Source organism: Cebidichthys violaceus, unplaced genomic scaffold, assembly GCF_023349555.1.
Source record: "Cebidichthys violaceus isolate CVI_PGR_0920_01 unplaced genomic scaffold, fCebVio1.0.p SCAF_10, whole genome shotgun sequence".
Taxonomy (NCBI): Eukaryota; Metazoa; Chordata; class Actinopteri; order Perciformes; family Stichaeidae; genus Cebidichthys; species Cebidichthys violaceus.
Genome location: NW_027176263.1, coordinates 1,568,280 through 1,582,958, shown reverse-complemented (window position 1 = coordinate 1,582,958; position 14,679 = coordinate 1,568,280). Strand labels below are relative to the sequence as shown.

At 38.6% G+C, this 14,679-nt stretch overlaps 1 protein-coding gene across 2 annotated transcripts in view; it reads right to left on the bottom strand.

Moving 5' to 3' along the window:
- grid1a (glutamate receptor, ionotropic, delta 1a) overlaps positions 1 to 14,679 on the bottom strand; it is a 195,390-nt gene that overhangs the window by 38,558 nt on the left and 142,153 nt on the right. For both annotated transcript variants that reach the window (XM_068719898.1, XM_068719906.1), the window contains exon 5: positions 2,442 to 2,495. In XM_068719898.1, the coding sequence (XP_068575999.1) occupies positions 2,442 to 2,495 (54 nt within the window). The remainder of the gene's footprint in view (positions 1 to 2,441; positions 2,496 to 14,679) is intronic.

The following is a 14,679-nucleotide window of genomic DNA, read 5'->3' as shown; positions in this document are numbered from 1 at the left end:
GTATCTTTATACCTTTAAGTTACTTCATGTAACATTGTCTTTCTACTGTAATGCCTGCCATCCTTGTTGAAGAGATCAGTTTTATTCCTTTTTGTTTATCTGTTAAACTGTTACACCTTATTGTTTCCCGACTTGTGATCATACTCACTCATTGTCATCATTTTCCGTCTCTATCCATCTCACTCTGTGCTTTTATCCCATTTTTAGCTTGACAGCTACATTCATCGTGCCACATGTTGCCGCTGGTGGCAGATTAGCATAACCACTTTGTCGTGAGAGTTGAATGAAATGTGAGACCTCGCTGACTGTGGCAGGAGCCCGAGGCGCTGATGGGGTGGGCAGCAGTCAGCCTCAAGATGACCTGGTTAAAATGAATGTCACAACTCAGTCATGACCAGGCAGCTGAACAGTAGCAACTGTCCGCAGGGACTGCCGGTGCATAGAGGGGCAAGAGGTAACATGGAAAGCAGTTATTACCCTGCAGGATTTTGTGATAAAGCTGGACTGCATCTGATCAGACTAACAGGACTTCAGAGTGCAGGAAACAGTATATAGTATTTTATAGCTGTGTAGTAAGGTGGGAGTTCAGAATTCACCAGCAGCTGCTACAAAAGGAGAATGATTCATAGCTATTGCAGATGGTAAAGATGTGTTTGTCTGTCCTTTCACGTGATTTAATTAATTAAAAAAAAAAACCAACCCGTGCACATGTTTTGTGCTATCAGGCATGTAAGGAGCCCATCAGAAATCACATCAGAGGCTAATGGAAACAAATTATCTTTACAATTTCCTTTAAATCTCCTACCCTTGTAGATACCAGTAAGAATTGTGGATAAATCATTTGCTGTTATTTACATGACTGGATTCATTTTACATGACTCATGTTGATAAAAGTACGATAATTTAAAAGGCTCTGTTAGAAAATTAGGATCTAAGGGAAAGGTGAACTAGTAAGGTTAGCTTTTGCGTGTTATCTTTTTTCTGTACATAAGAGGAGCTCTGGAGGCCGACGTCTGTGAGAAAAATAGTCCGGCATGACTAGTAATTGAATTTTCAGCTAGCCTTTTCCACAAGGCTGTGTTATTTGTATTTCAAGGTGATTGTCAGCTCCATGCACAGTCCATACACAGTTTATGTGTTAGGTGATGGATTGAATGGCAGGGAAACAGAAAAAAAAGATAATTAAAAATTACAGGAAGAAGAAAAGAAAACAGGAAAAAAAATTCTTTTCACTGCCTTTAGAAGACAGCAAGAAACAAGAATGGGAATATATTTGAGAGCTTATAGATACAACCAGGCACATTCCTACCCCTTTAAATGTGTACCAGGCAGAGATAACTCTACAGTAAGCCACATGACATCTACCATTAGGGGGGTGCCATAGAAATTAATATGCCATTAGTTCATACTTTCCCAGAGAATGATGCAATTAAAGCTCATGTCTTGGTGGAAGTCTGTGGCAATTGACTAAAAGTTAATCTATAAAAGCTCATTATAGTCCCAAATACACATACAGGAAGGTTTCAGGACATTGAGCCTCATTAACTCCTGTAAATCAATATCTAAGCTGAAACGCTGCAATGTATATTTTCTAGTTAAAGCAAAAAAGACAACTATTTGTTCGTTAAAGTCCAATGAGTGCTGTGGCCAATATCTATTTTCCAATTCTGTATCAAGAATTAATTTGCCACAGAGAACTACAGCATCTAAACATTGAATGTTGCTTAACATTGAATGGGATACATACGTTCATTAATCATGCTACATGGATTATGGATCAATATGTGTCATGTTTTGAATGTTAAGGGTCAGATATTTGTATAAGTGAGGTGGTGACATTTCATTTATTAAACACATGGACATTGATGTGTGTGTGTGTGTAGGTGTGTGTGTGTGTGTGTGTGCGTGTGTGTGTTAGGCAGACAGCTTCAATGCTAATATTCCATGTATATCAAGTGGGAGAAAACTTTTATCTGATGTCTTTCATCCACTGCTTTTAGTATCGGGCCAATCCTATGACTCCCCCCTTATCTCCAAATCACTTTGAATCAATGGAAATGCAGCACTGGGGCACTAAAGCTAAAGACAGAGTCCCCTGTTCTGTATTCACAAAGTGTACCTGCATTTTGTGCTGTTACAGCCACTTTAGAAGACCATTTAGGTCAATGTCAGACGCACAGAGGGGGGAAAGACACTAACAGGTAAAGGGAGGGTAATTATACAATATCAAATAAAGGGCCAGCCTCCTTAGGCAGAGAAGATAAAAACAAAAGATGTGACGCTAATCCAAACGAATATGAAAGTGTACAGAGTGACAGTGTTGTAACTTTGAATGTGTTTGTGCGTGACTTGGCAGCGTATGAGACTGTTGACAGAAGCAAACTGTTACTAAGGTCCAAATTCACTCAGGTACATACAAGTGTGTTTGTGTTTGGCCTCACCTCATTGGCATAGACCCAGTGACTGTCCTTGGATGCCAGGTTGGTCTCTACAGCCTGCAGTGATAAATGAAATGACAAAGAGAGAGGACAGACAAAGAGAGAAGGACATTTTAGGAACCTTGAATGCAATTCATTGAGATCTTACAATAGTTTTTGTCACAACCCCCTCAGGTCTCACTGGAGCTAATTTGTAAGACTCCCCGGATCACAGAGAGGGAGTGGGCCAGATGGGTCAAGGGAGGAAAAAACATCATGGAACGCATCAAAATCACACTGCCTCTAGCATAAACCAGCCATGATAGAATAAACTTCATGGAGCATATACAGTACAAGGTGCACATTTTTACATTGGATGTGAGGACTTCATTAGCCTTTCCTATCGCTAAGATTTTGAAATTGAAATATAAAATGTGTAGGCTGCAGAAACTGGTGGCAGTGTTGGTTATAAATCAGTAACCTGTCAACTCTGAAGAAATATGAATTGGCAGTGGTGGCCTAAAGGTTAGAGTTAAACTCTTAAATTAGATCAGTCGCACTGTAAAGAAAAGCTACAGTATGCATTCTCAGTACACTTTTGGCGCCTTCACTGTTTTTCCCTTCTTTATTCACCTTGGAGGTAGGTGACGATGTGAAGAAATCCATATTATGTTTCTACTTGGTACTTGCTACCTTGTGAGAGTTTCGGTTACAGTCGGACATTGAATGGAAATATTTGAATACAAGCACGCACCTTGCCTAATGCCATCGCTCTGCTGCCTTGGTGATACTTTCCCTATCTGAAGTTTTTGTCAGGCTAAAGTGTAAACCCAGTTACACGCAGCAAATAAATGCCTTTTTCCAGGAGCAAATCAGGTTTCTTCACCTCAATTACAGAAACTGTTTCTCTTATATGTGACATTTAGAAATTAGGTTACAGCAGCTATCAGACTCTCATCTGGTTACTGAAATGCATATAAATTCACGGAGTGACCGGAAACCCACCGTGGAATAACCATAAACCGTTCATCTCATTATGAAGTTCCACCTGTCTCAAAACTGCACACATTTGACATCTGTAATGCTCAATGTCTTAATGCATGCTCTCTCCTACAAATTGCTATCATTAGTGTCTCAATGAATCCCTGAGCAAAGAGGACCGATGCGTCTCAACATGTAACGGGTGGAAACATGCTGCATTTTCACTCAACAACACCGCACTCATAAATAATAGCTGCCTGGTGCAGAGCACAGTACCAAAAGCTGCCAATCGATCTTCTAACCTTGAAAGAGTCATGATTTGATTTTAATGCTCCTCTTGTTCCCAGATTGAGCTCATCAAACTGCAAGAGAACCATACTAATGCAGGCGCAATATTTACCTCCGAGGTTGAAACGCCACGTCTCTCGTGCTTAAAATTAAACACTGGAGCTACATGTTTCCATACATTGGCCCTAAAATTCAAACGTATAGGCCAATGTTATCAATGGATGCTATGAAATACCAGATGCTGAAGATTAAAAGAGTAAAAGTGCAAGAATTTGTCATGTGGACTACCTCATAGACCTCACCAATGAAAGTCAATAAATGCTTCTAATCTGTTTGAAGAGATGCTTTTGTATTTGACAACTTGATCGATCTACAGAGACAAAATGGTTCATTACTTGCACGGTGGGCATGTTGGTTAGTGGTGAAACCACTCAGCTGAATTAAGTCATATCAATTTCAAAAGCTTCCAAATCAGTATACAAATCAAGGCAGTATATTTATACTACAGGAAAAGTGCCACAACTGTTATTTTTATTCCAACCATGGTCGACTGTGCATACTACACCAGTCTAAAATGAAAGTCGTTGAATGTGCTGTACTTCAATCAAGGTTCGGACCATTAATTATACACACAATGTTTATAATTAACAATTGTATCAATGTAATATGATAGTTATAGTTATCATGCTGCAAGTGGCATTTTAAATGTGATAAAGGCAGAGAAGAAAGGACATATTTCACTTCTGTGTAGCACAACCTTAAGGCACAACATAACACTGGAGGGCCTGTATATATGTGTGTGTGTGTGTGTGTGTCTCTAGTGTGGGCATTTGTTCGCAGGCGTGGAACAAGGCAAGATTCTGAGAAAAATGGAGGCTACATGCAGAACGTAGAGCCGTAGGGACCAGTTTAGGCAAAAGGTGAACAGAAGGAAAAAGCAGAATCAGATAGATGAAGGGGAACTGAAGGTGTGGGGGTGAATGTGTGAGTGTTTTTTGAAAGTAAACTCTGAAGAGTGTTATTTTAGAGACTTTCATAATAAATGTGATTATACGGAAACATTATTTAACGACTATGTTTGAGTTTTATTATTTCAGTTAAAGTGTTCCAGCTCTTAATGTGCCGTGTAAAACATATCATCCTTTTGCAGATAGTGCATGGACGATTTTTTCACATGGATAATCGCATTAGCACTTGAACCATCCCTGAACAACACAATAGGATCGTTGGCTTTGACAAGAGACATAAGTTGAAACTTCTTTTTTCAGCAAAACACTGTAGACATTTAAGTTAAAATCACAAGAGGGTTCCTGTATTATGTATGATGGGAAAATATCTGCAAAATCCTTTCATGTGTGAGTAATCCATTAATTCAAATTATTATAATGACTCGCCGGTCCTGGAAAACAAATCTAGTGACGAGAGCTATTGTCTGCATTGAAGAATAACTTTGACATTCAAGAGAGATGACAGCTTCTTAAACTGCATTCATTGTTCCAGACAAAATCTGTCACATAACATAACGGCAAAAAACAAAGTGAAGTACAGTAGCGTGTACCAGCTGGGATGCAATGTGTTCTTGAAGCCCCGGGCACAACAAGACTCACCACTTGAGACAACTGATCACTTGACGATTCAAGACACTCTGGAAATACAGCCTTGTTAAGCTAAATTACATTTGTGAGCTACTGTGTATATATATATATGTGTATATATATATATATATATATATATATATATATATATATATATATATATATATATATATATATACATATATATATATATATATATATATATATAACAAATGCAAAACTGTGCCGACATACTGAAGTGTCTGAGAGCTGCTACAACAGACTGAATTTATAACGAATCACTGCGATGACATTCATTGTTTGTTAAGTTTGCCATTTTCTCTAACAACAATCTAAGAAAGCAAAAGGTGAGAACGAGGAATTAAAATATACCAATTATATAGGAACTATATTAAGACTTAACATTCATGGCTGCTTTTGCTTCAACTTGAATTATAAGTGGCCCACAGTTCAGATTCCTTCATTTCAAATGAGATTTTAATTGAAAAGCGCCTGGATGCTGAGATTTCAGAAACATCACAAAACATGCTGTGTTCACAGAACTTCAGGGAGTTGCTCATTAGGACTCAAAACTCGCAGCTCTTAAATACAAAAGCCCCTTATGTCTTAGTACAATTTCTACATTATTTTGCCTAATCAGCCACTTCCTAATCACACCTGTTTCAGTTGAACTAAGCAAGCGTTTTCCCCTTTGCTTAAAATGTATCACACCAAAGCCAAAAAATCCATTTGAGACCTTAAATGCTATCGCCATCCAGGCAGAATAATTTTGGCTTTGTGTGTTTTCTTTCTTTTCATTCACTTCAGCAGATGATGTAACAGTGAAACTCTGAAGAGCAACGTGATTTTGGAGAAGGAGGCTTAGACAAGAGCCTGGAGTTACATCTGAGGAATATTCTATACTGTTGATATAGCCAAAGCCTGGCGACAGTAAGATCTCTAATCAGAGAGGCAAAGTACCCCAGGCATGTTCTTATACAGTAGCAATGGCACAAAGGCAGCCAGACAATGCCAACTCCAATTTAAAACCGTGACAGCCGATGAGGGATTGAGATGAATTGCGGTTTGGAGGATGTGAAAATAGGTGGGGGGAGGTTTGTGCAAGGTTCAGACGACTCAGGATGAATCTTCTGAATGTGAAAAGATGAGAGTGCCTCGTGTAGACTTATTCAATACAATAATTATTCAATATGGTTATTTAAATCACTTATTACAAGTTATGTTATAAAGCAAAGGCAGTTTGAATTGTATACTCTAGTTTATTAGACACACCGTGCTAAAAGGTATTCAGGTTGGAATTACTGGTTAAAATAATTGGTAATTTTAATTAGCTATTTGCTTCTAATATGAACTACTGGAGCTGTGTTATTCTAACAGTGGCATGTTACACTTGAGATGAACTAATAAAATGCCTTTCTTATAAACACACACGACCCATATGCAACGTTGTTTGTGTAATTAACAACTTTCTAATTTTCTCACATCGCAGTGTAAAGTAAAACAAATCCCCACCCTGCAGCTTACAGTTTAGATAATGATCTAAATTCAGTGTGTCTTCAAAACAAGTGTCTGCAGTATCACCATGTGGAAAGAACAAGCACCAGCTCCCAGTTGGAAAACATAAAGACATTTGTTCACTCATTGGATGATACTTGTGATTTGATTGTACAAAAAAGGATGTTTTGATAACCTTAAAATCAACAAAGATATGCAAGATTTGCTCATTGGTTTAAGTCGACCGATCTTAATCACTCAATGTGTCTATCTGAATCTGTGCATGTGTCAATCTACCCGTCTTACTGTTGTTTGTGTGGCAGTAGATTCATTGTCCTGGTCATTTAAAATGCAGCATATGAACTAACAACTGAGGATATTACTGATTTATTTTAGTCACATATTTAACATTTAAAAAAGGTTAAAAAACAAACAAACAATTAGCTGAATCTAATTGGTTTTGTATCACAGTCTGTTATATGGTGAGTATTATAAATTCATCTGTATTTTTTGTGTTAACAATTGGGGTATCTGACTGTAGATTTCATATCTAGATACTTACTGAATTGTAAGAGGGAAAGAAACAAACCCCTAACATCTATCTATCTGTCCATATATATATATATATATATATATATATATATATAGTGAGCACATTCATGCTACATGTTACATTTCCTTCTAACTGAAATGCTCTCAGAATGCAGAAGTGGCTTTTTTTACCCCCCCCCCCCCCCCCTCTCTCTCTCTAACACACCCACTCAGTGATTTCAACAATTTGCCCCTCGGCAATGCACCATAGTTTTAAGGTCAGCTCTGGATGCATGGCAACCAAAGGCCTGTGTTCGTTTGAAGTGTAGACCTTTCACAGAGTCTTTGTATTTGGCCATAATTTGAAGAGAATGGGCAATGAAAAGATTTGGGAAGCTGTCCCACCTTTGCGTGTTCTTTCGATGTAAGGATCTCACAAAGAAGCCAGGAAGGAGTAATGAGGTCTGTCATAAAAGATTCAAAATAGTCCCTCTGAACCAGCTTTGCCACCGTTGCTGGGGAAACAAACCTTCAGACCACCGTCCTCAGTACACCTTCAGACCGATACAGACATACAACTGAGAATATCTTTTACACAAGCACATGCAAATATGGCCATTTAAACATATATGCATGGGCTAATTTAGAGCTCAATTAGTAAATGATGCTCAAAAGATAGAGAGAACAGTCAGCTGGGATACTGATCCGCAGTCCTTGATAATCAAACACCTGAACAAATCTCCTCTGACCTTCCACTGTCAGCATTCAACACCAGGTGGCCCTCCCAAGAAGATGGCACACGTGTGTCACATTAAAAACAAATCACGACTCCCATCTGCCATGGAACTGAGGCTGCTAGCTTCTCTCTGCATGTAGTAACCTTCCCACAGGCTCACACTATAGCCATGAGTGGAATAACTAATGTCCCCACTAGGAGACTCACCAGGCACATTGGACTCATTATATGGACTAAATTAGAGGAACCGTAGCACTGTGCCTGCAATACAGCGTTTTTTTTACGTCTATAAAAGTACAAAAAGTACATTTGAAATACTATAATAAAATATATCACAAACAAAAATCTGACATGTGCTATAATCTTGGGATATATTTACTAAATTACAATGAACCATTATCCCTTATTATCTGTATTGTTTGGCATCTTCAATAAAAGTATGTGGTGGCTACTCTTTCACTGTCCCTGTGACCTATTCCCTCTGTGGACTGCTGGGAATTTTGTGAGTTGTAATGTTGTGAGAAGGATTTCTGAGAGTCACTAAAAGGATTAGAACTAGGTGTGACATTTTATGAATTCCATAGAAGGCTGAAGAGCCTCCTGAGTGCAGCTATTCAGTAAAGCGTAAGAACTGTCAGGGCGAGGGTTTTGAAACGGTTGTATGGCCTTAGCATGGACTTAACCCTAACCTTATCAACAAGTACTTTGAGACAGTCTTGTAATGAGAAGGTATGTAAATAAATAAAAATGAGCGGGATCCAGTCACATCCCTCTGCTATTGAATGGAAATGCTTTCTTGAACCAATTCTATGAAATATGTGAAGTGTTCAAAGAATAATATTCAACTTTCTCACAAACAGATATTTTTAGCTATGTCTCCACATAAAGCTGCATCATAGGATGACCCTGACAACACTTGTTACATATTTCAAGACACAAAGCAACTCAGTAAGTCTGTGGCATTGTGGGCAGGCTTTGAATAAAAACAGTTTGTAGGACAATTCAAACTTAGTTAGCATTTTAACAAGACACCAAAGAACACTCCTTGAACAATACATCTTGGCAGAATACGAATTACTTTGCAGTTTTTGCACGGTGTCCTTGGGGAAGCACCGGGCATAAACTAAACCCTTACACCTGGGGGAAATTTATGTTGTGGATCTTTGATGATATTTGCAATTGGATTTTTACTGCACAGCTGATGAATGTAATAAAACACGATAATTAACAAAGAAGAAACTGATTACCTTATCAAAAGTTATTTTTGTTCATCTGTGACTAGAGTTACAACACAAGGACAAGCAGATATGTAGTCAATGTACTGTAAAAAGAAACACACGCTCATTTTATACAGTACATAACACCAACACACACGTAGCCATATACACTAACAATCATATGTTAATACAGTGTAAAATATGACACAGAACATTAATGTTCAAGAGAACAAAAAGTAATTATACAATAATATTGTATGCTGTATGAGAATTGTATTTTTGGAAACATGCAAACGTGACTGAGATCTTCCTCTACCGCCCTAAGATCTATTTGTGTTTAATTTTTCAAAACATGTCCACGGGACTGGAGCAGCTCTTTGATGCTCTTTGGTGTTATTAGTCAAGAATGATCAAAGCTGAAGAGTGAGACACCAGGGGACGAGCTGGCAGATTAGCTGGGACAAGGATGCCTGGGCAAGACCGGTAAGTTGCAAAACCCAAAATGAAGTTGACAGGCAAAATCCTATAAACATTCAAATCTGGAATTCATGAGACTGTATCCCAGCTAAGACAATAGATAAGCAAACGAATGCTATTTAAATGCAACTGAATAATGCATGCATCCATTACCTAACAGTAGTCAAGTGATTTAAGGTGAGGGAAATACAATAATTGTTTTCCATAAAAGCACTTTGTACCATTCCAAGGCCATTAGCTTGGAATAATGGATCACAGAAGTTTCCTTTCACACTGAAGTTCACACCTGAAAAACACATCTTAAGTGAGAGTTAAGTGATTTTTATTTGAAAACATATAAATTATTAAGCTGTCCCTTTAGTCAATGGTGTATTCAGGGCAGGATAGGTAGTGTCACAAAAATAAATCTCTCCACCCTTATATTCAAACTTCTCTTTTTGTGTGGAGGGTCTTAAGCAAAATAAGCTGATTTGTTCTACATAAAAGCTGACATAGTGAGAAGTGCTTTTTGCAGCTAAATATAGACCAGTTTGAATGCATGCTAAGACGCTTGCACAAGGGTCCTTGCGGAGCATCATAGTAAAGTTGTAGAACACCATCACCAAAGAAAACTCACCCAATGAAAACTCACTCACTCAATGCAATGTCCTTGTATTAAACCCATGTAGTGTCCTTGAAAGACACTCTTGGCTCTCGAAGCCCCTCAGGTTCTTCATAAGCCATGAACTTGTTCCTCATATATATGGCCTATAAGGGGGCACTGCCCACCAGGTAAGAACACCCAGACACACGTTTGCAGAAGAACACAGGCACACTTCTGTAATCTCTGCTTGAGGGTATAAGGTGACAGTCTCATACTGATGAAACTGCCTCAAAGTGACTACCCACGGGCGGCTGTCAGGAGTGGAAACAATGGTGAGGTAAGAAAGGTGAAGGTGGCACGAAGATACGGCAGCTTAGTGTCAGATGAGATCCTACAGCACACCACTTATGAGTTGTTCTTGTTAGTTTTTCTCCTTTTAATTCAAACTTTTTGCAGTGACGAGCCTCAGGGAAACGGAGCATATGTGTGCAAGAAGTACTGCAATGTCTTCAAAAGAAATACAAAGATATGAAATACATCTAAAAACACAGGTTTTCAAGGTTCCAGCTGGTGTGCAAATATTTAGGATATACAAAGTAGTGTGTAGCATGGCATTATTAACATTTCTGGAATAATCAAAGTTTTCTGCGAGTAGCTTCTGTTGGTGCTAAAAGGTTATTACTTGTCATACCACATTCTCATGCACTGCCTCTATGACGGCCTGATTACCTTGTAAGAGTAACATGTTTATTAAGCTATAAACAAAATGATATCACTGCACTGTGATCAATTCTGGTGTTAACATTGACATTCCTTTCCAAATTAAAGAAAAAAACCCCTCTTCATTTCATGGTTGAAAATGGATCAACGCAATCTACTGTTATAAATCAGCTACAATCTGAAAAAGGCCAATTCTGAGATCGAGTCGACCGTTTGGGGCTAATCTGTGTGGTGAAATAAAGAATGTTAACGCCCTCTAATCACAATCCCATCGATGGCTTTTACTTTTTCCGTAACCAATGCGTGACAATCACAGCACAAGATTGTTCTCTCCTTTCTGTGGACTGGAATTTAAGCTCAGCACATCACAAAATCTGGTGAATCAGTGTTAATGACTGATTATCTGGCGTTAGCAATGTGCTTTCCTGCTGTGGCTTGAGTGTGTGAGCATTAAGTTGTTTGATTTGACTCATGTAGAGGGTGGCTGGTTAGCTTTCTTATGTTAGCTTGACAATTTCAACATGTTTTCATGCTATGATTATACTGGTTACACTTTTTTTTCCATTTTCAAAATGATGCAGTAGGTGGACACAGTTGCACTTAAAATTAGCTGTATTTTGTTCTTTGTCCAACACAAGTTGTTACATTGAAACTAGGCTCCAATTGTATTTTCAGTTCATTTTAGGATTTAACCAGATTTAAATGCAGTTTGCATTGCTAAAGATAAAACAAAATACACCATCAAAATACATACATTCATCATCAGAGAGCAGTTTTTTAAACACAAAGTATGTGCTGTCTGAGGGTGGAAATAGCGTATGAAGGGTATTGATAGAAGCATATTATTATTCCCTGCTACAACACATTCCTATGGTGAACGCAACAAGTGGTTCAACTCAGCGAAGTGTAGATATCTTTGTCTCATTGTAGAGGCTTGTCTTTAATGTATTCAATAACGGAGAGATTGTGCAGTGTGTATATACTGTATGTACAGTGTGTGTTTGCATATAAGTATACAGTATATGGTTGAATATAGATTTAATAATTGTAATGTTTATGGTGATATTTTTGTACATACTTGAACTTTATCATTTGCAACCTGTAGCACATTATTAACAGATTCCCCATCCACCCTCGACTATGAGTCAAATGCACACATCTATTATTCTTCCTCGCCTCGTCCACTGTGGCTAACAAGACCACAGCAGAAGACGTGCTCTCGCCTGCCAAGAAAAAATAAAAGATGACGGGATGTGCCAAGTGAGGGACACGTTTTTCTTTTAATTGCTGCTTTTCTCAAACATCAACACTTAAAAATAAGACAGGGGGTGTCCACCTGTGCAGATATGCACCTTACTGCCACTGGTGTGTAAAAAAAAAGAAAAAAGAAAAACAGGTGTGGATGTCCGATGTGCTAATGTGCTCTGGATTTTAACACGCTATCCTCCTTCATTAACCATTCTTGTCGCACTTACAATAGCGCTCAGTGGCTGTGCTATGAGACAGCAGGTATGCTGGGCAGCTTTTTGTGGCACGGTAGCTGTGAGTGAGTAGGAGGCAAGCTCCTGTAAAGGACCATTCATGCTCAAACCCATTTTAAGTAAATATAAGTAAAAAAAAAAGGAAGAAAAAAAAGCCATGTCCAAAGAAGGTGCATTGAAACATTTAAGCTTATGAAATTCTTTCTTACAAATTGATATTTCGAGCCCTCACTCTCACTGAACTTCAGGAGAGTAAACAGGAATATTTTGACGTGCCTGAGAACACAAGGCCAAAACACACAAATACATCAGGAACATGGTGGTAATGCTTTGTTTTCTTCTAAAAAAAACCAAAATATTTTTCATGAATCACTGCATTGTGACTGATAAATCTGTATTGATGCTGTTTCCCTCTTCTTGAACTATCAAGGACTTCTTTGTGCCTCTATGTATCAAATCCATCCTAATTGGGCACAAGTGAGCAAGATAAGTGGGCAGGCAAATAAGAAAGACATAAGAAAAGAGGGCGCAAGAGAGGTAACTGTGGGAGGTGAGCTGGGCCAAAGCTAAACGTGAATCTCATCCTAATTATTCCAGCACAAGATGAGACATGTCTTCTCAGAACACCATGGGAAAGAAGAGGTGTTATGAAGAGTGGGAGTGTGAAAGTTTAGATTTTGACATAATGCTAATTTCAAACAGCACTGACAGCCAGGAAGGCTGCAAGAGAAAAGGAGAGGAGGAGGAGGAGGCAATGCCAACTACATCTCCAAACAATGTCGAGAGATATTGTTAAAAGCAATGTTATTTGTTGTGTGAAATACTTTTTGGTAAAGTTTGCTTAATCAACATTGTGTTTACAACAAGAGAGCATGCATACTGGCTTGCATAATACTTGTTCGGGGAATTGAGTACTTTTATATAGGCTTTATGTACAATAATTCCCAGGAAACAACACTCGGGGGTAATTACAATAAAGTCTGGATAGGCTGTAGTTGTACATGTACAGACAATAAATTAGTGAAATGTGCTGTAAATAAAACATTTCTAGCTTCTTTTGTATTCCCCAAGACCACTGTGTTTGTATCAAAGATTCAAAGAGTTTTGTGGTTTTTACCTTGCTTGGAAGGAATCTAATTTGCCAGCGTGCTTTATAGCAGGCACAAGCTTTCAATACACCTGAGGAGCACTTTAATTTAATCTGTCTCATCAAGATCAATAAGTGTGATTCTTTAGACGTACAACCCGTTAACAGGCGTAAATGATTTTAGAGTGACCATTTTCTTCAACCTCATACACGCAGTTTGGTGCTATACTAGAAATCAACTATTGTCAAGCCAAAGGACCTAAAACAAAGCTCTTGGGTACATCAACAACGAATAATATTAGAACTTTATTTTTTTTAATCACATAGCCCTGGTGAAGTGCACAAGGAGAGCTGTGCAAAAAGAAGGCTATGGGAAGGTGGGAGTAGAGGAGTTCCCAAAGCTCAGATGAAGGCGGAGTTGTGGGAGAGGAGAGAGGGTGCATGATCATAGCCTATATTTTGAAATCACTTACTTCTCCATTAGTTTGATTAATGGGACCAGCCCCACAGTCAGACAGAGGCAAGGGGCTTGAAAAATGATGCAATTATTGCTTTTTGAATAGAGGGCTGAAAAGGCCTGCTTGAAAGAAGGATCTGGAGGAGATTCTACGGGGCATCCTGGACAGCAGACTCCTCCTCTTCATCCATCTATCCCCCCCTGCCACACATTCTGAAGCCCCACAACACTGCTATCAACCCCCGAGGCGTCTCTCATCAGGCTTAGTGGCATGCTTCACTGGTCCTCTCTAAACGAGGGGAACATACTATAAATTGTGATTAATATGTATCTGCAGCATCTTTCAATGTTTGCGTCGCGTTCTGTTTAACACTCAGATGATGCTCCACTCAATTCCCAATCTGCAGTCTTTCTTCATTTAACTATTTCAATATTTTCAGCGCATTTATACTGCTCCTGTTACGCTTATCATGCAATATGACAATGATATAATGTAAACCTCTTGAGTGATCAGCTGTAAGAGAAATGTCTCAAGTGCCTCTTGTAAAAATGTTTTAATAAAAGAGTATGACAGTTATAGGATGGCTTTGAAATCACATCCACTTTAATTGGGTG